Source organism: Hemibagrus wyckioides, linkage group LG11 (genome assembly GCF_019097595.1).
Source record: "Hemibagrus wyckioides isolate EC202008001 linkage group LG11, SWU_Hwy_1.0, whole genome shotgun sequence".
Lineage (NCBI taxonomy): Eukaryota > Metazoa > Chordata > Actinopteri > Siluriformes > Bagridae > Hemibagrus > Hemibagrus wyckioides.
The window spans coordinates 17,293,311-17,317,196 of record NC_080720.1 but is presented as its reverse complement, the minus strand read 5'-3'; the positions used below and the strand labels follow the sequence as shown (position 1 = coordinate 17,317,196).

General features: G+C 37.4%; 1 protein-coding gene across 13 annotated transcripts in view; it reads right to left on the bottom strand.

The window, feature by feature from the left end:
• Nucleotides 1-15: 15 nt before the first annotated feature.
• rap1gapb (RAP1 GTPase activating protein b) overlaps nucleotides 16-23,886 on the bottom strand; it is a 58,988-nt gene continuing 35,117 nt past the window's right edge. For 5 of the 13 annotated variants that reach the window (XM_058402583.1, XM_058402585.1, XM_058402586.1 and 2 more), the window contains 23 exons: nucleotides 17,143-17,239; nucleotides 13,211-13,246; nucleotides 12,791-12,838; nucleotides 11,574-11,612; nucleotides 11,289-11,477; nucleotides 10,926-11,029; nucleotides 9,763-9,841; nucleotides 9,627-9,680; nucleotides 9,449-9,532; nucleotides 9,264-9,364; nucleotides 8,922-9,051; nucleotides 7,944-8,099; nucleotides 7,620-7,691; nucleotides 7,429-7,515; nucleotides 5,060-5,203; nucleotides 4,659-4,790; nucleotides 3,851-3,960; nucleotides 3,649-3,765; nucleotides 2,971-3,112; nucleotides 2,656-2,752; nucleotides 2,221-2,282; nucleotides 2,051-2,098; nucleotides 16-1,868 (listed from right to left, as the gene is read on the bottom strand). In XM_058402583.1, the coding sequence (XP_058258566.1) occupies nucleotides 2,090-2,098; nucleotides 2,221-2,282; nucleotides 2,656-2,752; nucleotides 2,971-3,112; nucleotides 3,649-3,765; nucleotides 3,851-3,960; nucleotides 4,659-4,790; nucleotides 5,060-5,203; nucleotides 7,429-7,515; nucleotides 7,620-7,691; nucleotides 7,944-8,099; nucleotides 8,922-9,051; nucleotides 9,264-9,364; nucleotides 9,449-9,532; nucleotides 9,627-9,680; nucleotides 9,763-9,841; nucleotides 10,926-11,029; nucleotides 11,289-11,477; nucleotides 11,574-11,612; nucleotides 12,791-12,838; nucleotides 13,211-13,228 (1,974 nt within the window). In that variant the 5' untranslated portion in view covers nucleotides 13,229-13,246; nucleotides 17,143-17,239 and the 3' untranslated portion in view covers nucleotides 16-1,868; nucleotides 2,051-2,089. Of the gene's footprint in view, nucleotides 1,869-2,050; nucleotides 2,099-2,220; nucleotides 2,283-2,647; nucleotides 2,753-2,970; nucleotides 3,113-3,648; nucleotides 3,766-3,850; nucleotides 3,961-4,658; nucleotides 4,791-5,059; nucleotides 5,204-7,428; nucleotides 7,516-7,619; nucleotides 7,692-7,943; nucleotides 8,100-8,921; nucleotides 9,052-9,263; nucleotides 9,365-9,448; nucleotides 9,533-9,626; nucleotides 9,681-9,762; nucleotides 9,842-10,925; nucleotides 11,030-11,288; nucleotides 11,478-11,573; nucleotides 11,613-12,790; nucleotides 12,839-13,210; nucleotides 13,247-14,861; nucleotides 15,680-17,142; nucleotides 17,240-18,742; nucleotides 18,766-20,185; nucleotides 20,697-23,886 lie in introns of those variants that run through there. The other 8 variants (XM_058402588.1, XM_058402580.1, XM_058402587.1 and 5 more) reach the window with 6 other exon arrangements.

The following is a 23,886-nucleotide window of genomic DNA, read 5'->3' as shown; positions in this document are numbered from 1 at the left end:
CACTAAGCCTTTGCGTTTAAAGGAAAATCTGACAATAATTTTTATTAAGTAATATCAGCCTGTTGAAAATGAATTTGTGCTAAACGGTAACTTGTGGTTATGTGCAAGCAAAACACGGCAATCTGAAAACAGTTTGATAAGCAGCTTGACATCGGCAGTGTACTAACAAGACTCTAGCACTGGAGGGCACACTTTTCACTTTGAAAGATTCACCAAATGTCGAGAAAATTCAAGCATTTTCCTTGCAGCACAGACACAAGTGACTTCACTTCCAAACACAAATGAGTGGTGTTCAGTAATACACACAAATCTGAAAGTGAACATTACACAAACCTTGAATTTCACCTGGTAATAGTAATAATGGAGCAGATTTACATTTAATCAAAATGTTATTTTTACACTGTACAAACAATAAGTTACATACTTTGATAGACAAAAAATGTTCTTTGAGACAAATACAGTTGCTTGATTTAAAAAAAAAAAAAAACGTGACTTTTTTTTACAGTTAACCAAATCACAGCAGCATTAAAGTGAATGTGAATCAAATCCTAGTCTTCTAGAAGTCATAGCTGAAAATGTATTTTCTTAAAGAAACAATTCAACCTCATCTCTATTGACTGCATATGAAGCAGGTGTGCAATTACCACATAATTCTGTCACATTTCCCTGTATGGGGAAAATACCATAAATAGAGAAGATAGAGATTGAAACCTGCTTGAGGATTTCGTTAACTATGATTGTGTTTAATCATTTTCTTTTACTGAAAATCATATATTTACCCAATCACGTTATTATTTACATTCAAATTTCATTGGTGCCTTCTGCAGGATGCAGTAGGATTTCACATAGAGAGCATAAAGCTATAGAAGGCAACTTGAAAACGTCTCACAGTAGACAGCACAGTGAATAGTGAACCTCAAGTGCTCTGCAGTTACAAAAGAGTCAGGTGTGTGCAACTACACACTACATCCATCACAATCTCAAAGTCTGAACTTGTCTCCAATGCAAATACAAATACTGCAGAAATCAAAGTTGTGAAAAGTATAATGTGCATAAAAACACCCATAAATACTTTTTTAAAAATTAAATAAATACTATAACTTATTATACATAGCATTACTTGTTAGCAACAATTACTCACCTGACAATATAGTAAATTGTTTGTATATTCCATCACGTCATTTCATTTAACAACGAATAACATTTATAGATATTCACAAAATCACAAAACTGGTGAAAAGAATACAAAATGTACTGCTGTTAAAAAACCGAAGAGAACAGCTTATGCACAATTCTGTTGCACTGCTGTACCTGTTCATTCATGGGTGTTTTGCAGCACAAAAAAAGGATGTTCAGTTCTGTTTAAATCTTTGAATAATTCTTTTTAGGATGTGGTTTTCCCTAGGCCGCTGTGTCCCTGTGAGTGACAGGCTGCCTGCTGTTATGATTCTGAATAAATAAATACACACCAACAAAGAAGTAGACAAAATTAGAACCACCAGTACTCTGTGTTGCGCTTAATGCCACACAGAAATCACAGAATGAGTGACTGACAGATAGAAACAGAAAAATAGACACAAAAGGTATGATATTTCTGGTTAAAGCCATAACACCCTTTCCTGTTATTGCAGGCAGACAAATAACCATAAAAATGCACTCCTCAGGCTGTTACCATTGGCACCTTCATAACCTCCTTAGGCCCAAAGGCATGCTGAAAAGCATGTTCAGTCGCATGATGCAAACAAAACGATGCAAGCCCTCAAAACAAGGAATTCTTGGCCACAGGCCCTGTGACTGACAGCTCTCCTTTTGCAGCGGGTCTCTATAGGAGCCGGCTTTAGTTTCTTTAGGAGCTGCCTTTGGGAGTACTGCAAATAAAACAGAGCACTACAGCTGTTTATACCTCTCAAGTGTTTTTTTTTTATTATAGCTCTATAACCATAATATGCAGTATGTTTCTATAACAGTAAGATTAGGGAATAAAAATACATCTAACTGCAAACATTGTGAAATGCTTTCTTTAAACAGTAAGTGATAAAATTAGTCAAACCTGCTGATGGACATTCATGAAGTAATCTGAGGAGAAAGCCTAGCAGTTCTGTATAGCACACACACACACACACACATACACACAAAGTTAACATGTAATCCCCTATCACAACCGGTGGTTCATGCAACAAGCAGAATCAATGATCAATTAATGATTGTTAAACATCTCACTGAAGCAGAGTGCTGTCTTTGTGTTCTGGGTCGAATGGGGTCAGACAGCTGTCGAGAGACGACTGTGAAGTCAAACACAAAGGCATTTTAAGCAAAAAGCTGGAAAATCTGCAGGACCTTATTTTTATCATTTTCCCAATCATCATTTGCTAATCAATAATTAAGCTATTTGAACTATTCACCATCTACTGGCATCCTAAACATTAATGCCAAATTTACAAACCCATAACAAGCCTTTTATGAAAACATACATATGCTTCATTGACAGCATGTGTTAACCTTCCCCTCACCCTCACAGACATGCTGCTAGTGTAGGAACTGGAAATGACTAAATTGGGAGCAAACATGATCTAAACTCCCACCTAACAGCATATTCATCAAAAAGGTTCACAGCTTTTCAAAGATTCATAACAGATCGTTTTATAAACTACTGACCAGGTTGGCTGCGTTGGCTAACGCTGCTTAGACTTTCATCCAACCAGCTACTGAATGAGTCCCGCTTGTGAGGGGTACCAGCAGAAGACAGGCTTTCCTGAAGCACATAAATAGGAAAACATAAAGGTTTCAGTTAGTTTGTCATTTACTTTCAAAGCTCTATTGATAGAGCCATTGACAACTCATAAAAATAAATTACCTTGATTTCTATTAGAATTAAATATTCCTTTTAAGAAATGAATCTATTCTCGTGAGTATTAGATGGGTAATTGATCATGTGCGCTGCATCATACTGGCAAGTGGTAGACAAATTACCAGTCCTGTGTCATAATCGTCCGTAGCCTCAGGCTCATTGTCATTCTCCTCCACCACACTTGTGAAGCTGCTGGCATTGGACGAGGACCTAGACAGATCATGAGACTCTGGAATGGACGGGGCTCTACAACATAGAGCCGCACTAAGAAGAAAACACACCCACATGCTTAATATTCACTAAAACCAGTGTTACATTTGATTTTATACAGGAATTTGTAAGCAAGAATTTTTGGCACAATGGATCTCGGGAAATGAATAGTACACAGTGTCAACATGCAAAACAAGTGTCAGCAGCAGACTGAAAAGACATGAAAACCACAAAAGTAGCAGGAAGTTTCAAAGTAACAGCTAGTCCACAAAATGACCACATTGCATGACATCTTATTGCCACTTCACAGTAAAAATGATGCTTGCAAGAATAACTGTTGTGAAATCACAATCATTTCATGGGACTACATGAATATTTTGACTATGGACTGCTCCCTAGTGGACAGAGCTTTGTAATCTTCCAGAATCACAAAAGCACACAAACAATACAACTCCTAATGCATACACATTTCATCCATATGTGGTCATGCTTTCGTGACACAAACCACCTTTCAACAATCAGTTTCTAGTGTTCTACATTTTCATTCACGTTATAATAAATAAAGGTGCTTCGTGTATATGGCTACTCACCTAGTCCTGGTAGTAGGTATATCAGGTGAACTGTGACTGGAAGAGTCAGTATTGGGCTCATACAAGGCATGGCCACCATCAGGCATTTTTTGCGTGCTGGGAGACACCTCTCTACTGCTGCAATATAAATGATGAACATTTCTGCACTGTCAGCATGCACACAGGATAACAAACTGGGCTTAGTTTCCTCTGTTTTTCTTACCTTCTCTCTTGGACTTCCTGAATATTCTCAATGCCAATTGCACTGCTCCTCCTGGAACTAAATGGACCTGATTTCTTTCGTGTCGGACTCTTACCGGGGATGATCAGAGACTATAGTGGAGAGATCAAGAACCTGTCAGATATGGCTCTGATTTGGGGATGGCGACTAAATGCCACATATACAGCAACTGATTCCAGAAATACTACTTTTTATTTAGTTTTGATTTGTGTAACCACATCATAGAATGCAAGTAGGACTATATTGTAGCTGATATTCTATTCAAAGTTCTGTAGCTGGAAATTCAGCTAATTTTTATCAGCTTGCCAAAAGCGGTTGCTTTGTTACCATGGTGTCTGCTATTGATGTCTAAAGCTCCATCTGCTACACTGTTCAACATCCTGCCTGGATCAGTTTAGTGTCATAGTGCTTAGCAATGTGGATGAGTAACTGCTGTGGAGTTCTACTGTTACTTTGTGTTTAGTATTCCACTGATATCTCTCTCTAGGCAACTTACTATTTTAATTCATGGTGCTTGAATTCTTCTGATTCTGTATAACTCTTAAAGCATTTTGTCTCCAATTTCACATTTTAAAATTGTATGACAGTATTGCATGATTTTATTTTTGCTGCTGATTTTTTAAATTAATTAGCATTTATGTATATTTCTACATAATGTAAAAATATATTGCATACTGAATGTAAGAACACATTATTTTCCCCACTATGTCTAAAACCTTTCTCCAAAACTGTCCTCTCCACTCCCACTGCATGACAGGTATTCTTTAAATAAAGTACAAGCAATACTCACAATGCCGGGTGTTTTTGGGATATCTGGGGGATTATGGGTAAAGCTGCCGCTGTGGCTGGTAGAGACAGTGTGGGGCTTCTTGTTGCTCAGGCCCATAGCATCCATTGACTGACTCCGACTGCGAATTACTCTCTACAGACAGAAACACACACAGTGGGAAAACTCACTCAGTGAAAAAAGTCCACACTAAAGTCGCAACTTTAAAAAACTTTTCTCTGAACGACAGAGAAAAAGACAGAGAGAGAGAGAGAGAGAGAGAGAGAGGGTGGGGTGAGTAAAGTGGGTACAAAATGATCAGAAAGTAGCAGGATGTAAATGTGAACAAAAAAAAAGATTTCCTCTTCTGACACTGAAAGCTTTAAAAATGAAACACACTTAAACTCAAAGACACACAGAGATACCTTAAAAGACTCGAAGAAACCACCACCTCCACCTCCTCCTCCATTCTCCAGTTTTTCATCTTCTCCTCCCAATCCCATCATGCACTGGCTGTTCACATGCAGCTCCTCATACAATGTCTCCAGCAGTGCAGAGCGTGTTCTCTCCTGTACATAAATACAAAGTGCAGTAGGCTCTTCACACAAACAAATCTTCATCCTACACTATATTGCCAAAACCTATGAGACATTTTTGGCCCTTCCAAATCATTGAATTCAGGTGTTCCAATCACTTCCATGGCCACCGGTGTATAAAATCATGCACCTAGGCATGCAGACTGCTTCTACAAACATTTTTGAAAGAATGGGTCGCTACCAGGAGCTCAGGAGCCTTCCCAGAAAAGTTAAAACTGTTATAGCTTCAAAGGATGGGCCAACTCCATATTAAACCCTACGGATTGTGAATGGGATGTCATTAAAATCCATGTGCATGTAAATGTACACGTCCCAAAACTTTTGGCAATATAGTGTATTTCTTACATACACTTACCAAACACATTTTAGGAACACTATACTAATGCTGGGTAGGGCCTTCATTTGCTCTAAAAACAGAGTCAATTCTTTATGGCATTGATTCCTCAAGATGTTGGAAATGTTCATTTGAGAATGTGGTCCATGTTGACATGATCCCATCACACAATTCCTGCTGATTTTTAAGGTGCACTTTCAAGCTGTGAATCTCCGTACTATCACATCCTCTATTGGATTCAGATGTGGTGACTGGGAAGGCAACTGTTGAAGTCTGAACTCACTGTCATGTTCATGAAACCAGTTTGAAATGACTTTTGTATTATCATGCTGGAAGTAGCCATTAAGAGATACACTATATTGCCAAAAGTATTCGCTCACCCATCCAAATAATCAGAATCAGGTGTTCCAATCACTTCCATGGGCACAGGTGTATAAAATCAAGCACCTAGGCATGCAGACTGTTTTTACAAACATTTGTGAAAGAATGGGTCGCTCTCAGGAGCTCAGTGAATTCCAGCGTGGAACTGTGATAGGATGCCACCTGTGCAACAAATCCAGTTGTGAAATTTCCTCGCTCCTAAATATTCCACAGTCAACTGTCAGCTGTATTATAAGAACGTGGAAGTGTTTGGGAACGACAGCAACTCAGCCACGAAGTGGTAGGCCACGTAAACTGACGGAGCGGGGTCAGCGGATGCTGAGGCGCATAGCGCGAAGAGGTAGCCAACTTTCTGCAGAGTCGATCGCTATAGACCTCCAAACTTCATGTGGCCTTCAGATTAGCTCAAGAACAGTGCGCAGAGAGCTTCATGGAATGGGTTTCCATGGCTGAGCAGCTGCATCCAAGCCATACATCACCAAGTGCAATGCAAAGCGTCGGATGCAGTGGTGTAAAGCACGCCGCCACTGGACTCTAGAGCAGTGGAGACGCGTTCTCTGGAGTGACGAATCGTGCTTCTCCATCTGGCAATCTGATGGACGAGTCTGGGTTTGGCGGTTGCCAGGAGAATGGTACTTGTCTGACTGCATTATGCCAAGTGTAAAGTTTGGTGTAGGGGGGATTATGGTGTGGGGTTGTTTTTCAGGAGCTGGGCTTGGCCCCTTAGTTCCAGTGAAAGGAACTCTGAATGCTTCAGCATACCAAGACATTTTGGACAATTCCATGCTCCCAACTTTGTGGGAACAGTTTGGAGCTGGCCCCTTCCTCTTCCAACATGACTGTGCACCAGTGCACAAAGCAAGGTCCATAAAGACACGGATGACAGAGTCTGGTGTGGATGAACTTGACTGGCCTGCACAGAGTCCTGACCTCAACCCGATAGAACACCTTTGCGATGAATTAGAGCGGAGACTGAGAGCCAGGCCTTCTCGTCCAACATCAGTGTGTGACCTCACAAATGCGCTTCTGGAAGAATGGTTAAAAATTCCCATAAACACACTCCTAAACCTTGTGGACAGCCTTCCCAGAAGAGTTGAAGCTGTTATAGCTGCAAAGGGTGGACCGACGTCATATTGAACCCTATGGATTAGGAATGGGATGTCACTTAAGTTCATATGCGAGTCAAGGCAGGTGAGCAAATACTTTTGGCAATATAGTGTATATAGTCAGCAACAATACACAAATAGGCTAAGGCATTCAAGTGATGATGTAGAACACATTCCCCACACCATTACATCACCTCCACCAGCCTGGATTGTTGAGGTGCCAAATTCTGACCCTATCATCTGTGAGCCTCCACAAAAATCACGATTCATCAGACCAGGCTATATTATTCCCCATCTTCAGCTGTTAGAAAGTGCAAGAGAGGAAGCTTTACAGGGAAAAGATCATCTTTCTCTTGTTCACATACACACTTGCTCACCTCCAGCTTAGCAAACTTCTCAGCCTTATAGCAGGAATACTCAGCATTGATGAGTTTTGTCAAGAGGAACTCATGGAACTCTGAACTCTAGTCAGGGAATAGAATGTAGTGTCATATCATGCAAATCAGCTTTTTGCTATTAACAATAAATAATACCACAAGGTTTTGAAATGAATTTATGGGTCTCTCACTTTTCTGAATATGGCTGGGTCTGGGAGAGCAGGCCCAAAGAAAGGCACATCATTTCTTGAAGTCACTGATACCTGTAATGAAAGACAAATAAAGCATTAAGCAAAATATATAGAAAGATATAATAGATAAAATAAAGATAAAATACATAAAAAGAGATATTTTTAACAAAAGAGTGGCATTAAAAAGTAATAAAACAAATAGATATGAAATATGAATCACTATATAAGTTCAATACCGAACAGCTTTATATCAAGAAAGAATATGAATATTTTACTGAATACAGAATATTCTGTATTGTCCACACAACCAGACAGATTTGTCACCTTGTAAAGGACATTGCCTGTGCAGGCATTCTCCACTTGCACCACCACATAAGCATGCAGAAAATTGGATGCAATCATATCTGGAACAAACGGTGTGTTTTCCTCTTGAAACACGATAGCCACAATGTCATTTCCTATATGCCTCTTCCTCTGCAGCTGGAAGCAAAACACATTTTATTTAACATACTTTTTATTTTTCATTATCAAGTTGTGACAAACAAACAAAATGACTTTTAGGTTTTTTTTTCTTTCTTTCTCAGAAAACTAATATGAGAAACATCAACTGATGTTGATGGCTCAAATTGGTTGACTTCATACTGCATAAAAAGGTTAAATATTGAGTGTTGGTCTCCTGAGTTTCCATGGAAATAAAAAAACCCCACTAATGCCATACAGAAAAGACATATTTGCTAAAGGAATCCACAGTTATTTGTTTGACACAGAATAGGTATTTAGTCAGCACTCTAGTATAACTCTTGTATCAAATTCAGGACAGAACTTTATAAGCCATCAATCCATGTATAACCATGAACAATTTCTTTTATTCGAGGTTTCGAGCAGATGATGGACATTTAATTTACTGTATTTTTGTTTAAAGAAATGCTTGGAAATCGTGCTTGCTAAATGGCTTCAGTAGCTCAATATTACCTGTGTCAAAACACTAGGTGATGTTTAATCTCTGATTAATCAGACAGAAGGTGCTGAAACAGATGGCTTGCAATGGCCTGTTGTTTAGCACTGTGTCGTGTGGTGTCCTAATTAACCAAGCATATGGAGATATGTAGTTACAGAACAACGCCCAGTGCTCATCGCAAACAGCTCCTTAGACAGGTTAAAATAATACTAGAAAGCCACATGAAATAGTTTTGATCTAGCAAATACATTTTGTGTTTATGTCTGGTTAAACATATGACCTTAAGTGGTGACTTTAAGAGAACACCTACACTTTCACAGATGGCCCAATAAGACATGTCTTACCTGCTGTGAGTCTCCTTCAGTGTAGGGTAGTTTGGTAGACACATGGAACATAATCTCCTTGTTGTGGAACTTGTGGTACACTGACTCAGTTCCCGTCTGGCCATGTGTAACGTCAAGACCCCCACGAAACCTGTCATTTGGCAGTATTCAAAATTTGCAACTTAATATGTATGATGATTATATGAATGAGAAGATAGCAAGAACATTATCACATTAATCATTGCAAATTTGGTTGCTATGGCTGAAAGTGATAAAATGACTTTTCATTATAAATTGCCATTATACAAGGTAGATAATAAAGCTACCGAACACACCTTGACATTTATCTTAAAAGACAGTTACCCTTTAAAATCATGTAGCTCAATCTTCTCCCCCAAAAACTCAAGGAACTCAAGAAAGGCTGGACTCTCCTCACTGTTCCCAAAGAGCTCCTCTTCTGATGTCTGTAGGAGACAGAAGGTTACTCATTAAACAAAGATACTCAGTATTTTCATGAACCCAGGAAAGAAATAGCTAGTATTTATTACCTGCCCAAGCTTCTGATAGATGACTCCAAACTTGAAGTTGTTGCGTAGGACATGCTCATCAAAGGTTACGATGAGTCTGGAAGCCTGTGGGAACACACAGTATAGCTGAACATCAGAATGTGCCCGATACACATGCAGTGATGTGAAAGTGAATGTGAGATGAGGTGTGGAGACTGACCTTCGGGTAGAGGACTGGATAAAATTTGTCCACATTTACTTCTTCACATACAAGCTAAAGGAAACAGATTCTGTAAATGCAAATACTCGAGCACAATTTGTTATATTTCACATGGTGACCATTGTGTTTCTCCTACCTTTGCCATTTGTATCACGTTGGGAAACTCAGTCAAGCAAGAAATGGGTATCACATCATGGTAGGTTTTAAACTTGGTCCTAGAAAAGATTAAACAGGTCTGTTTTATTTGCCAGTTGACTGACATTGCTTCCAAATACAAACACGCCTGGTAGCATACTCCAACCGCAACACTGACTGACAGGTTTCTGTGCAAGTTATCAGATATGCAAATGCCAAGGGTGTTTGGTATTTAAATTTTAGCAACTGCTACTGCAGTTTCAGTATTACAGATATTCATATAAACAAAAATGCAAATAGTAATGCACAATTTGCATTTTTATTTGAATTATGTCACAATTTATGCATCCACATATAGAAACACAACAGCAAATACAATTTGCAATTAGTTTTTGGAAATAGTCCAGGAAATATTTCCATATTTTAATGCTATTAATGTCAGATATGAAAAGTGTATTCTTGAGGTCAGCATGGCACATTCGTATTGGGCGACACATTCTTGTCACTTGCCCTGCCAAAACACTTATATAAGTCAATAATTAAAAAATTGAATAATTAAGGATTGGTGAGATAGTGAGAAGGACTAAGATAAATTGCTGGAAAAACTGAGTAAAAAGAAGAAATAACACACACAGAGAAAAGGTTGCTGGTGAGATTTAAGACTTTCAGTCTGATGGCTGAGCAACAAGTACTTCCTTTTAATCCACTTTTAAGCAGTGCCAATTAATCCACTGTGGTATGTATAGAGACTAAATACAGACCAAGTACTGCTTTATAATGTTATAAGACATCCTCTTTTGTTTCTCATTCCCTCATGATCTCCAGTCAGAAGATAATCATCACTCAGCAGGGGTATGAGCTGTGATATTTCTGTAAAGTGTGATATACTGTGGTTATGTGATCATGCTAGCATGTAAAACAGAGCAATTAGAGAAACTGTATCTTATTAATATAAAAGTACAGAACAAAGAAGTGGGACCTGAAAAGAAGGAAGAAGTGCATGAGTCACAGAGGAGCTGAGTGACAAATAGCTTTATGTAGCATAAACAAAGTGCGAATAAAAGAAGAATGGGTGAATACATTTGTTCTGGCACGAAATAAGATTTTGTGTGTGTGTGTGTGTGTGTGAGAGAGAGAGAGAGAGAGAGCGAGAGAGATCATTACCTAAGCAGTAAGCGGAGGTGCTCTTGGTCCCCAATCACGTCATACTTCACTGAAAAGACAAGGTGTCCCAGCGCTGTGTCCACAGAGTAATAATTAAAGTGCTCCTGTATGGAGTTGCAGGTGCACATGTTCACTCACACATACAGTGTATTAAAATCTACATTTTGCTATTGCTTTCTGCTTTACCTCCTTTCTACACAGTAGCAGGTAACCTTAAATATTTAATTAGACCTCTATTTAGCTGAAAATGTATTTTAACAAATTATTTATTCTAACAAACATATATTCAAAAATAAGCTTCCAAATGTTATTGTTTATCTAAGTGCACTCTTCAAAATTACTGTTATCATTTCCTGTTCTCACCTTGCCCAAGAAATGTTTCCTGTATATTTTGGCTATGCTATTGCTCTCCAGTTTAATCTGGGAGGCTGGACATGGGGGTGGCTCCTCCTCAGCTGGGATGGTACTGAGCTCATGATTGGTGCCCTCAATCCAGTAACCACCAAACTGGGGCAACAGAATCAGTGGAAATGGGGGTTTACGTCCCAGCACCTGTCAATTATAATGACATAAATGTGAATGAATTAACTCTATGGAAAAAAAAAACATGCAGTCTAACATATCACGTTATTTTTTCATGTTATTTACCTCATGAACACTTGGATATGGAATATAATCTTCTTCTGTCTGTTGAACAAACACAAACGCAATTAAATAATCAATTTTCCAAATGATCCAAAATAAGATGTATAATACCATATATGGCCAAACGTATGTGGACTCATTCATAAACTAAGAGCATTAACATTGAGTTTTTCCCCCATTTCTGCTATACCAGCCTTCACTCTTCTGATAAGGCTTTCTAATAGATTTTAGCATACAACTCTGAAGCAACAGTTTTGGGAAGATACATATGGGTGTTATATTCAATGTCCACTTTTGAGCATATATAGTGTATGCAATATAAACAAAAATGTTCACAGGTTATGCAAAGTGTTTAAAATAAACTGGGTGAACAAACACTCCCTTTCTCTTCTTAATATTGCTTCTGCATTCACTCACTGTAGTGTTACTCTACAGTCAGTCACTGTAAGATGAACCTTAGTGACATGCCTCAGATACATAAGCATACTTACACTGCCCCTTCTAGTAAGCTGAAGAAAGGCTTTGAACTGTATGCTATTTAATACCTACACACAAATTCCTGTTTTATATATAATTCATATAAATACTGTGAGTTGCTGTCTCATGGTCAAATGTGAGAACAGGTCACTGTATTTCAAAACTTGACTGAAGACAAAAGTTCAAACTAGAGGAAGTATGTAGAAATAGGGAGTGTGTGTATTGTATATTTTGTGGTCAAAAGATTGTGAACATCTGACATCACACCCCTATGTATTTTCCCCAAACAGTTGCCACAACAGTTGTAAGCACTCGACTGTACAGAATGTCTTTGTATGCTGTAGCATTACAACTTCCCTTCACTGGAGCTAAGCAACCCAAATCTGTTCCAGCATGACAATGTCCCTGTGCACAAAGCTAGATCCATGTGAGACCTGCACAAAGCACTGACCTCAAGTTCACTGAACAACTTTTAGATGATTTGGTATTCTGACTGCTCCCCAGGCATCCTCACCCAATATCAGTGCCTGACCTTACTAATGCTCCTGTGCATAAATGGAAAATTCCCCCACAGCCACATTACAAATCTTGTGAAAAGGCTTCCCAGAAGAGTGGAGGTTATTATAACAAGAAAAGAAGGACTAAATCTAGAACGGGATGTTCAGCAAGCACATATGAGTGTGATGGGCACATGTCCACAAACCTTTGGCTATATACTGTATCTGTATAAAAAGCACACTTACTTTAAGAGGAGGTGGAAGTGTGCATCTCTGCTCATCCATTCTGCTGTTCTATAGAGCAGAAAATGAGCTGCAATTATATTGTCAGCACTCGTTTTACACACTCAAAAAATTGAGTTGGCAGTTTATCCACAAAGCCGATGAAAATATATATATATATACTGTACATTTCATCGCAGCATCAGAGAATGCATATAATACAGGCAAAAGCATTAGCTAGGCTGTATAGTGTACAGAAGAGTGTACAATGAGCAGACTGAAAAGGTATACATAATGAGATTGAGAAAGGTACAGGAGAAAGGACTCAGAATGTCTGAAGAAAGGAGAGTGTCACTAGCAAGGCCATTGCAACAAACAAGGGTGTAAGAAGACAATAGCATCTTCACTCTTTTTCTCCAGAGACTAGATGCAAGCTCTGTTTACCTGCATCTGCTCAATCATTGCAAATAAATCTGAATTCTAGGGACAAATCAAGAGAGAGAGAGAGAGAGAGAGAGAAATTATAAGATAAAATTATAAAATTATAAAATTATAATTATAAGATAAAAGTTTTCATTTACAGAAATCTAAACTGTCATTCTGTTCTGAAAAATCCTCCTGTGCGCAATCCCTCCTTATATAGGATGAACAGCATGAATCACAGCACGGACATAAATAAATAAAGACAATATGTGATATTTTCTTTAATGTTTTTCTAGCCTATTCATTTAATTGTGAAGGCCTTTAATCAGTAATGACTGTAATTATATTGTAAGGGCAGCTTTTAATCTCAGCTAACTAACATTAATGGGATGACGGAGCAGACTACCCCACCTTTTTACATAATATTGCCACAGTGTGAATACCTTTAAGGCTTTAATACTTGATACATATTTTCACTGAACACAAACATGTCATGGCTGGGATTGTGTCAGCAGTATTTATGATTTTCTATGATGGGTCATTTTTAATAATCTGTAAAGCAAAAAGATTCTGGCAGCACTTGCTAGTTTAAACTTTGGCAGTCCATCAAGTCAGCAAAACGTTGTATAACCATTACACATTAAACAAGTTATAAGCTTAAAGTTCACAAGCTTTAAATCACATAATATAAATAATATAGTAGCATGGAAACTGAATTTCATCAAGTCATCTATAGTGGGTCAAATTTGCTTTCAAATATTAGATTCCCATTAGAAACACAAGTTAGTGGTGCAACAGTTAGTGGTGCAATATGCATTTTCACATGGAAAGATTTCAGCATAACAGTTGTTCTTCTGTTTCCTCTTGCCTCATTGACAGATGCTTTTGTTATTGTGTTTGCTCATTCACGTTTTTACACATGGCTTTTTCTTTGTTATGAACACAAAGTTATGAATGAAGTTATTTTGCAGATCAGACACAAGCAGGAACTGACCAACAATAAATGGATTGTTTAAACAATGCAGAATTAACTATAAATATAAGAATAAACATGCCTTCACATGCATGAAAACAAACTTAAACATGAAATACTGAGCAATAATACTGTATAATGGTTATGACTGAAACTAATGTACTTTAATGGGAGCAGCAATAAACTTAACAAGGAATAACTGGCATGTATTTAAAGGTATGTAAATATACTTGTATATTTACAGTGTGTAAATGCATAAGTGAAAATACACTTTATGTAAGGCGAAGTACCTAAGGGCTAATGATATCAGCTTCTACTGTGACAATTTGTGAAACTGTAAATCCAACATGCTTCTTCTTGTGGTCTGCTGATTCAGTGGTTTTGCACTAATTCACAGCATTTGCAAAATGAGTATTGAAGAATCATTTATGAGATTGCACACCATGTCCACAGTCTTATTACACAATGTACTCACAACTGCACTGGTTCACTCATACTTGCAGTTCTTAAAGACGTTATTCCTCTAGCATATGAAACACGCTGAAGCAGAATCACTGAAGGCTGCTTGTTTTTCACCAGTATGAAAAAGTTATTTAGGCACGTGATTAATAGTACCCAAAGCTTTAACAGGGTTACATGTAATAGATACATTTTCTATCATTGCATATGCAGCCTCTAAATAAAGAGAAGTGTACTCACATCACTGTGTCGTCTACGCAGACGTGCTGCCCTAACAGCTGGATTGATGTATATGAAAGATCTTCTGGCCATGGTGAAGTCAGGCTAAAGAACACTAAAGCATATGTGCGTTGCCCTTGTTTGTTTCCCTTTAGTGTGTTGTACCATGAGAACCAACAGCTATAGAGTGGATTTTTAGAGTGACAGCAATCACTTCCTCAAACTGCAGCTACTTCCCTAAACCTAGATTTCTTACAAAACACACAATGATCACTAATACAGAGTGATCAGAGTGAATACAAAATCTAAAATTTGTGGTGCTGAAAAGTATATGTCCCGGAATGATCCATGTATATGAGCTGCAAGCTTTTTATTTCATCATTTTTATTTTCTTTTTATTGAGCTTAAGAACTGTATGAATTCACGTGGGAATGGCCTCCAAAAGATAATAGATGTGCTTTGCAGGAAGGCTGTGTCCTATCACTGTACCTTGTTAAAAATATATAAAAAGTGGTGTTGTGGTTATTCTTATCAATAATAAATTGATTTTCAGACTGTGATTCAGAATGTGGCCCTCAGAGACCTTGTTATTCTCCATTAACCCCACAATTCACACATTTGAACATTTTAATACATGTTGCTTTCTAGGAATCTAACAGACAACTGATTTGAAAGTGCCACATTTATCTCTGTGTGTGTCTGAAAAATACTGCAATTTGGACATACAAATATATTCTATGTATCGAGGGAAAAGCCATATTTTGCTAACAGAGCTTCGCTCTCAGGTGAAGTGACACATAATATAGAAAAGAACTAGAAAAAAAGCAGAGACACCAAGCATGAGATTTCTAAAAACCTACTATTTATGTTGTGTTGGATTTCATTGCAGTTGCTAGAAAGTCACTTAGCTTCTGCGTTACTCTGATTTGGAATTGAAAATTTATTTGTTAAAAAAAAAAAAAAAAAAAACAAGCAAATGGTAAACTGTATTCATTCATAGATCTATAAGAAATAATTAGCATAGAAATTGCATTTTTTCATGCAATTTCATGCTTCGGCCACACTACTAATTAATCATGCCAACTTTAAATTCCACTTCTGTCACCATCTTGAAAAGCACTTTGCTACAGAATGCTATAGAATACTGAGCTTTTCTTTAGTTGACTGAGAAAAACTTTCACCAAAAAAGCACTTCAGAACTGCAGCCTCTTTGAAGTAGCAAACACACTTCATAATAATTCTGTGACATCCATAAATGTCCCCTTGCACATTGTAAGAGTCCCCAGCAGGGGACTCTGAGCCATTGTTAATGGCTATACAGGATAGGGAGGCACTGATGGAGGAATAAAGGAGTATCAGTGAGTTAATGGAGAGGAAAATGTCTCATAGGAGAGTGTGTGAACAAAGGACCTATCTGAAGCTGAAAACTCATAATCTTAGTTAACATCACATTAAAAGGGATAGAAAATAAAAAGGGATTTTAAAGAGTGACAAGAATGAATGCTTCAGTAATACTGGGTAAATACTGGACATTCAATTTCTAAACACATAAAGGTTTAGGAAAAAAAGCAATCTAAACTTGTAAGGCTTTTAAGACCATTGCACACAAGCTGTGAAACTGATTGCCAGAAAATCAAAACAAAAGGGCTGTTGTATGACAACTTGCGTTAAATTAAACACTGTTGCCTTTTATATGTACTAAAAGCTGTCTCTGCATTTAAGACTGTGGTTGTATCAGAGCACAAAAAGATTTAAACAAGACAATGGCCATTATGTTAGTGGACATTTGGTTATGGAAATAATTATAATTTTATTTGTGGCAGAATTAAATGGATTGACCAGGTTGACAATTTTCTGCTGAGATTTTAAGAAACCTTCCAGAAATACGAGATACTTTCCAGGAATTATGTGCTTTCTCTTTTTTAACTGTGTAAGAGGATACTTAAGTTCATATGACAATTGCAATTGCACAAGTATTATACTTTTCATTTTTGGTTTATGAATAAAGCCCTTCCCCCAGTCTAGTTGTCCTAAGTTCCACCATGAAACTAAAACTAAATGTGCCTTGCCAACAGTTTGCCAAGACCATCAGGTGACATTCTCGCTTTAGCGGGAAACTGTGTTGAAGTGAATGTAATAAAATGTACAGCAGAGAGGAACAGAATGAAGGAAGAATTAAGCAAAGCTGCTGAGTGAAATTAAAAAGAGAAATCAGTGACCAGTGCAGTGAAACTGTCACTGTAGAAATGATCCACATGAAAAGAGAAGTGAGTGAAGCAAGGAATAACACAAAGTCTCTTACCTTTAAAAGTGCAGAATGAGGGGGCAGGTGTAATGAGTGGGTCAGGTGCGTAGACTCTAATGTGCTAGACGTTTGAAAGATTTTGCCATCGTTTTTCCTGTAGAAATAGAAAACACACACCTCCTCAACACAAAAGCCACCATTTTAGAGAGGTAACAGGAACACAGGGGTAACAAGAACAACTGTCTTTGCAGTACTGTTATATGATCAGTGCTTGTGTATGGATTTTAGGCAAGCAGTATGTATGTATATATATATATATATATATATATATATATATATATATATATATATATATATATATATATACATACATACACACATATACATAAGACAATAAGATAATATACATGCGAGTGCAGAGTTCAGGCTTGTGTAGAGAGCTATTATAAGCAGCTGGATGGAGGAATCAGCCCTCTCACTCTCCCTTGTTAAACTCATGCTGTCAGAAAGGTCTATTATTAGCTGAGGCCTGAATCCTGGCTCAAACCTATCATTTCACAAAGCACTATAAATGATTAATTATCGCTGTAATTTGTTTCACTCACTGCACTATACAAGCCTAGACATTAACAGTAATTTTTTAAATCACTTCACTCTCTCATCACTTGCAGGTCCTTGCAGGTCCACACAATGTGATACACCACACCTAGCAAATGTAGTTAAATTTATGATCTTTTGCTTTTGTAGCAAACCAGTCAGCTCAAACCAGTCTTCTCTCTCATCAACAAAGGCTTTCACTCTACAGACCCTCCACACACAGGAAGTTTTGCACATCGTTCTGTGTGAACTTTAAAGCTTTTTGTGTGTGAAACTCCCAGGAGCTCAGCTGTTTCTAAATTACTCAAACCAGCACATCTGGTTCCAACATCCATGCTATTAACATTTTTTCCCCTTCTGATTTTTGATGTGAACATTAACCGAAGCACTTGGTCCATGTCCGAGTTATTTTAGGCATTGTGCTGCTGCCAGATGTTTGGCTGAAGGAAACCTGCATAAATGCGCAGGTGTACTGGTGATCCATTTAATGTGAGCACTGAGTGAATGTTACTGGTGTAATAAAGCATCCAAATGTTACAGTCATATACTATATCTGGAAAAATGTAGGGTGATCGAGGCTAGGTGTGCCAAAAATCATTTCCATGTCCATTTGGGGTCATTTGCTGAAAAAGTTTGAAAAATAAATAAATAAATAGAAATAAAGAGTGCCAAGCACTGAGAATTCCATAAATCTAAAGGGTCTGCCCAGAAAATCAATTTAAGTACCTGTGCAAGTTGACCCTGAATCTCCCACATAAATGATGATCTGTCTTCTAAACTTAGAAGTTGCAGGAGGCTGGTATGGGTGTATATGTGTGTATGACGTTTGAATTTTCATTTTATTTTAGACAAAATACCATCATGTATTTTTGTGCTTTCATTCCAATTGACTTTAGAAGCATATCTCATAAATGTCCATGTCTTTTCTCAGTTTTTTAGCCTAGACATTCTGCAAATACTTCACAAAATAAAGTCTATGCAATGCAGTACAACTCTGAGGACTTCTGTCAGCCGTACCTGCTAATAGAACATGTGATATGTGAGACATGAGTGTGCGTACCTGAGCATTGTGTGGGTGTGTGTCATAATAAAATCACTGCACCATTTGCTACACTACTCTCCATAGAGAGAGAGAGAGAGAGAGAGAGAAATAAAGACCAAACCATAGATGGAATTTTGTTTCTGATTTCATCATACTGCAGATATGGATTAACACTTTAAACTCTCAGTAAGACTCTCATAACTACATGCTGTACATTTACTCATGAGTTCCTCTGTACTTCAGTTACTGAATAATGTGCTTATTAATAACAACTGCACAATAACTGAGGCTTACAAACCATACGTAATGATAACCATAACAAATAAGTTAAAGTAATCAAAGATATAACACTCACTTAGCATTACCTTGTTCGTGACCTACTACAATACTGCAGACTGACTAACTATTCACAACAATGCTAAACAGTAATGTAATGAAAGAAAGTGAGTGTGTGTGTGTGTGTGTGTGTGAGAGAGAGAGAGAGAGAGAGAGGGAGAGAGAGAGAAAGGGATACTTACTCTGTAGCTGCGTGAGCACAAATCAATGGTGAGCAATCTGGTCAGCACACAGCTAATGGACAGATGAGTTAGAACTGCCTCTCTCTCTCTCTCTCTCTCTCTCTCTCCTCCTCTTTGTAAACTGTCTCATCACCAAAGAATAGTATCTATATCAGAGCATACATGTTTATCTAATTTACAATCTGACTCAGGATTTTTCATGTGGTGCCATTAGCCCTGCCTAAGTGTGCACTACTAAGAATAGCATTGTGTGTGTGTGTGTGATTCAAACCACAGTCCTTTTAAAATCTTACTACAATCCACGTCTCAGCCCTCTAATGTATCCTATATCCTCTAATTTACTAGAACGTGACTACAGAGTGTAGAATTTTCCCAGGCTCCAAACCACCTCAGGAAATCCAACATCCCAAAACAAACCAAATCCAAAACTGAGGTAAAAATAAAAAACTGTCCCTTAATAACATAACTTAAAATTCAAGCACAATATCGCTATTTCTTTTCCTATTTTTTTTTTTTTAAAAAAAGCTTTATAAGGATATTTATGGAAGCTAAATCATAGCTTTCTCATTCAGTTAACCACTTACACTTACAAGACAAGTATATTAAATAAAATAAAGTATAAAGCATAAACATAATTTTTTTAAAAATCAGTCACGTAAAAAAAAAAAAAAATCATGTGAGGATTTTTTTTCTCAGAAATTTGATCCAGTATTTTTGCTGGTTTATGTCTGATACCCGTCCTGAGCTCTAACTAAAAGTTGATTTTAATGCATGATTGCATTGATTTCATTAACCAAAACTGATCATCTACATCGTCATCTATAATTGTCCACAGCCAAAACTCCACTACATCTAACCAAAAACTCTTATACAATGCTGACACATTGCCAGACGTCACTGTGAAGACAGGCTAATTTGATTCCTGCTTTCTTATAGGTCTTACCACAAGTTGATGTTAAGCAGGACCTCCTGTAGCAGGCTGAACCTCCTGGTAATTGTGTTCCTTTTCTTGGATCTCAACATCATCCAGACTCGGCACAGGTCAGAGACAGAATGTCAGAATGCATTTCTTTACACAAACTATGAGATTTCTGTCTGTACTTCAGTTTAAGAGACTCCAGAGACTGCTACCTGATTGCTGGGTTTATTGTTTGTTGGCTCATTCAGTCAAGATGAGAGTGACAGAGAGACCAAACCTGTTTCTAAGCATTGTCTTATATTGGTCATAACGTTTCTTTAGGCAGGGGAGTCTGGAGCCGGTGTCAGGTGCCCTACCCCGAGGGCTAAAGTAACTGACAAAAGAGGCAGACGGAAAAAGGAAGGACAGAGTTGCCAACAAATCCTCTAACAAGATAATCCTAGCAGCCAGAGAGAAAAAAACAATTACTACAAAAACCCAAGGGAATGTCTGCAGACAGGATGCCTCCATGATAACAGCCTGAATGAGAAAACAAACTATTCAAACAATACAAAAATAGAAAAGAAAAATTTGGATTTTAAGCATCCAGCTGAGTGTTTCAGCTCACTGCAGTTCAGTTTACTATCCAATATGAGTTTACTATATAGTGATTATATTTGTTGTTGATTAACTGAGCATCAGTATACGGAAAAATGGCCTTTACACATTTTAACACATCAGTTAATGTGTGTCCAAATACGAACACAACATATTTAATCATTATTTTAATGATTTAAATATAACATTAATTAAATATAAAGAATATAAATAATTGAAGTCTACATATTTAAAAAGTGACACAGTCTCATAATCCATCCTGTCTATTAAAAAATATATAAAAAATCAAAATACAATCCACTATTTATTTTACAGTTAACTGATCTCAATTTCTTCCACTCAGGTCTAACTAGACTATTCTGGCAGCACAAAAAATTGATCATGTAATAATATTGAAGTGCATGGCTTACCACTATGTTCTAGTGTGTGTGTGTGTATAAGCCTCTTCCACACAAAATTTTCACTGTGCTGAAAATCAATCAGTCATTTCAGATGGCATGTGATTTTTGGAAAGACCACAAGGTTAACCTTTTCTGTTTTCTAACAATTTTTTCTCCAGGTGTTCACTAAGCAACAGTAAAAAAAAAACAAAAAAAACAGAGAGGCAAAAGCCTCTCCACTGTTACTTTATGATAAGAATTTATTTATTGACCACAAAAAACACAGTCCCAACTGATTGTTTTCTCTTGGCTCACAAAACGAAGGCTCTTGAATTCTTAGGTCAAAGTTCATGTAAATGAAGTCAGCATGCCACAAAGTGAAAGTTGTTTTTCTTTTGGCTGCTCCCTGTATGGGTTGCTACAGCAGGTCCGAATGTTTTGATTTGGCACAGGTTTTAAACCAGATACACTGAGGGAATCAAACCCAGGCCATGGCAATGAGAGTTCAGGAGGCCTACACCACAAAGTGAAAGTAAGCACTGCAAAACCTTGTCTTTCAAATCCTATGCTTTCCCCTTTAATGAACTAGCTGTTCCTGCTAGGTGTATTTTAATTACATTTAGCTGAGCAAGCAGAAAAGTTGTAGTCTCCTGTATTTGTAGCTGGCCAAAACCCCTAAAATTCTATGGCTTGGCATCATTACTAAGATCAATTTTAACTCTTAACACTAAGAAAAACCTCTTATTTTATTCTGCCTTTTGAACAAATATCCACACTGGCCCACGTAATTGGTTCTGTCTTATCAGGGCACAGCACACTTGGTATTGTGAATCATTTAATGTTCTGTAATGTAGTCAATATGCGTAACCCAGACCTCATTTCCCATAGCCAGTTTATTTATACAAGATGTTTTAACATTAGATCTAATAAGACAGAAACAGAAGCTATGCCAGTAATAAGACTGAAACACTCTCATTAACCTCAGCTTTCAAATGTAATGTGCATGAGCTTGTTCATAAAAAGAGACATGCTGGGCAGATATATTTACCTAGTTGTTCATCTCTCTCTCTCACACACACACACACACACACACACACACACAGTGTCTGCCTCTTTACAACTTCAGCAGCAATCGAGCAAGTTAATGAAGCATTAAACTCCACTTGAAAACAGATACGGGAGGACTATACTAAATGCTTCATTACTTGTAAAATTGGGTCTATTTATTCATTTTGTTGTCTGTAACGTTGTTTTGTTTGTCTTTGTACATAGATCAAATTGGTTAAAATCAAGCATGAAAGGTGCTCATTAGAGTAATTTTACATGAAAATGAAAAGCTTCATATTTTAGAAACTTTACTCCAGTAAACTCCTGATGCTTGTTATGAAACAGGTAAGAAACCATGTGGCTCAATTGCTTGGGGCAGCTAGTCATTTTGCAGTCACATACTGATTTACACTTCATTCAGTTTTACTTTTACATTATTCACATAACTTTTATATGGTTAACTCTGTATAATTAAAAGGTGCCAGGCAGTTTGTAAAATTGTTTAAAGTATTTTAAGTATTTTTAGCCGTGACTTTGCAAAAGGGGCCGTCACACAAGAAGCTGTTAATATTGGTAACATACACAACATACGTCAATATAAACCCAGCGCAATAATACATACAGATACACATTTAAATGAAGTAATGTGCTCTTTTTCAGTGTAGAGACGTGTGATGTGATTTTGAAAGGTGTTTTATTGGTGTTTTAATAGTCATAGTGCATTTATACACATAATATGAGAGGGGTTGAGACTTAAAAAAAGTGTACATTGTAATGATTAATGTTTGATCACAGTTGTGAAAGCTATAAACACAGGTGTTATTGAGCTCTGAGTTTAACTAGAATACAGTTTGTGTAAAATAATGCCAAAATAATGTCGTATCTAACTATTTAACTGAAAAAACTGACCCCACCCCCAACCACCAAAAGTCTCCCCTGCCCCTTCTCCTCACACAACTGCTTCTAAAGCTAAGAAGGTTTTGCACTGAAGATCCAGTTTATTATATATACAAACCTCCAGCTAATTCAAATAATTCTGGATGAGAGTAACAATTGTTCATTGTTCAAACAAACTGAAACTACCGTCTTACAGTTTCACACACAATTATGCATAATGGGGGAGTGAAATTCATAGAAGCATTTCTATTAGTGGTCACAGCATAAAAGAGAAAATCTCAGATAAAAGTCCCATTACAAGACCCATTACCAAGAACAGTAGAGGCACATCAGTGCTATTTGTAGTGCTCCCAATGGACAAAGAGTGCTTTAGAGGATTTAGTATAAAGGTCGCATGAGTTATAAAACACATCACAGAGATTGTGTGAGATCGTGTACCATCATCCTATCACAACTTCTAATCCTATCCCTGACTGATGATAGTATCACCTGTGGCTTTGAGGGGGAAAAGAAAGGGGTGCGTTCAGACAGAGGTAACACGTATCATGTACATCATTACAGACACGAGTCAGCTGTAGTAGTAGCTTTAAGTCAGGCATTTGTTTGGCTTAATTAACAGAGGTCTGGATGCAGGAAAATTTAGCTTCCTGTAAATAAACATAACATAAGTTATTATTTATCTATTATATTATATGTTTTACTTCGTCCAGGGTGTATTCTGCCTTGATACCCGATGACGCCTGACGACAGGCTCCCCGTGACCCGATGATAGATCGGATAAGTGGTACAGACAATGAAATGAAA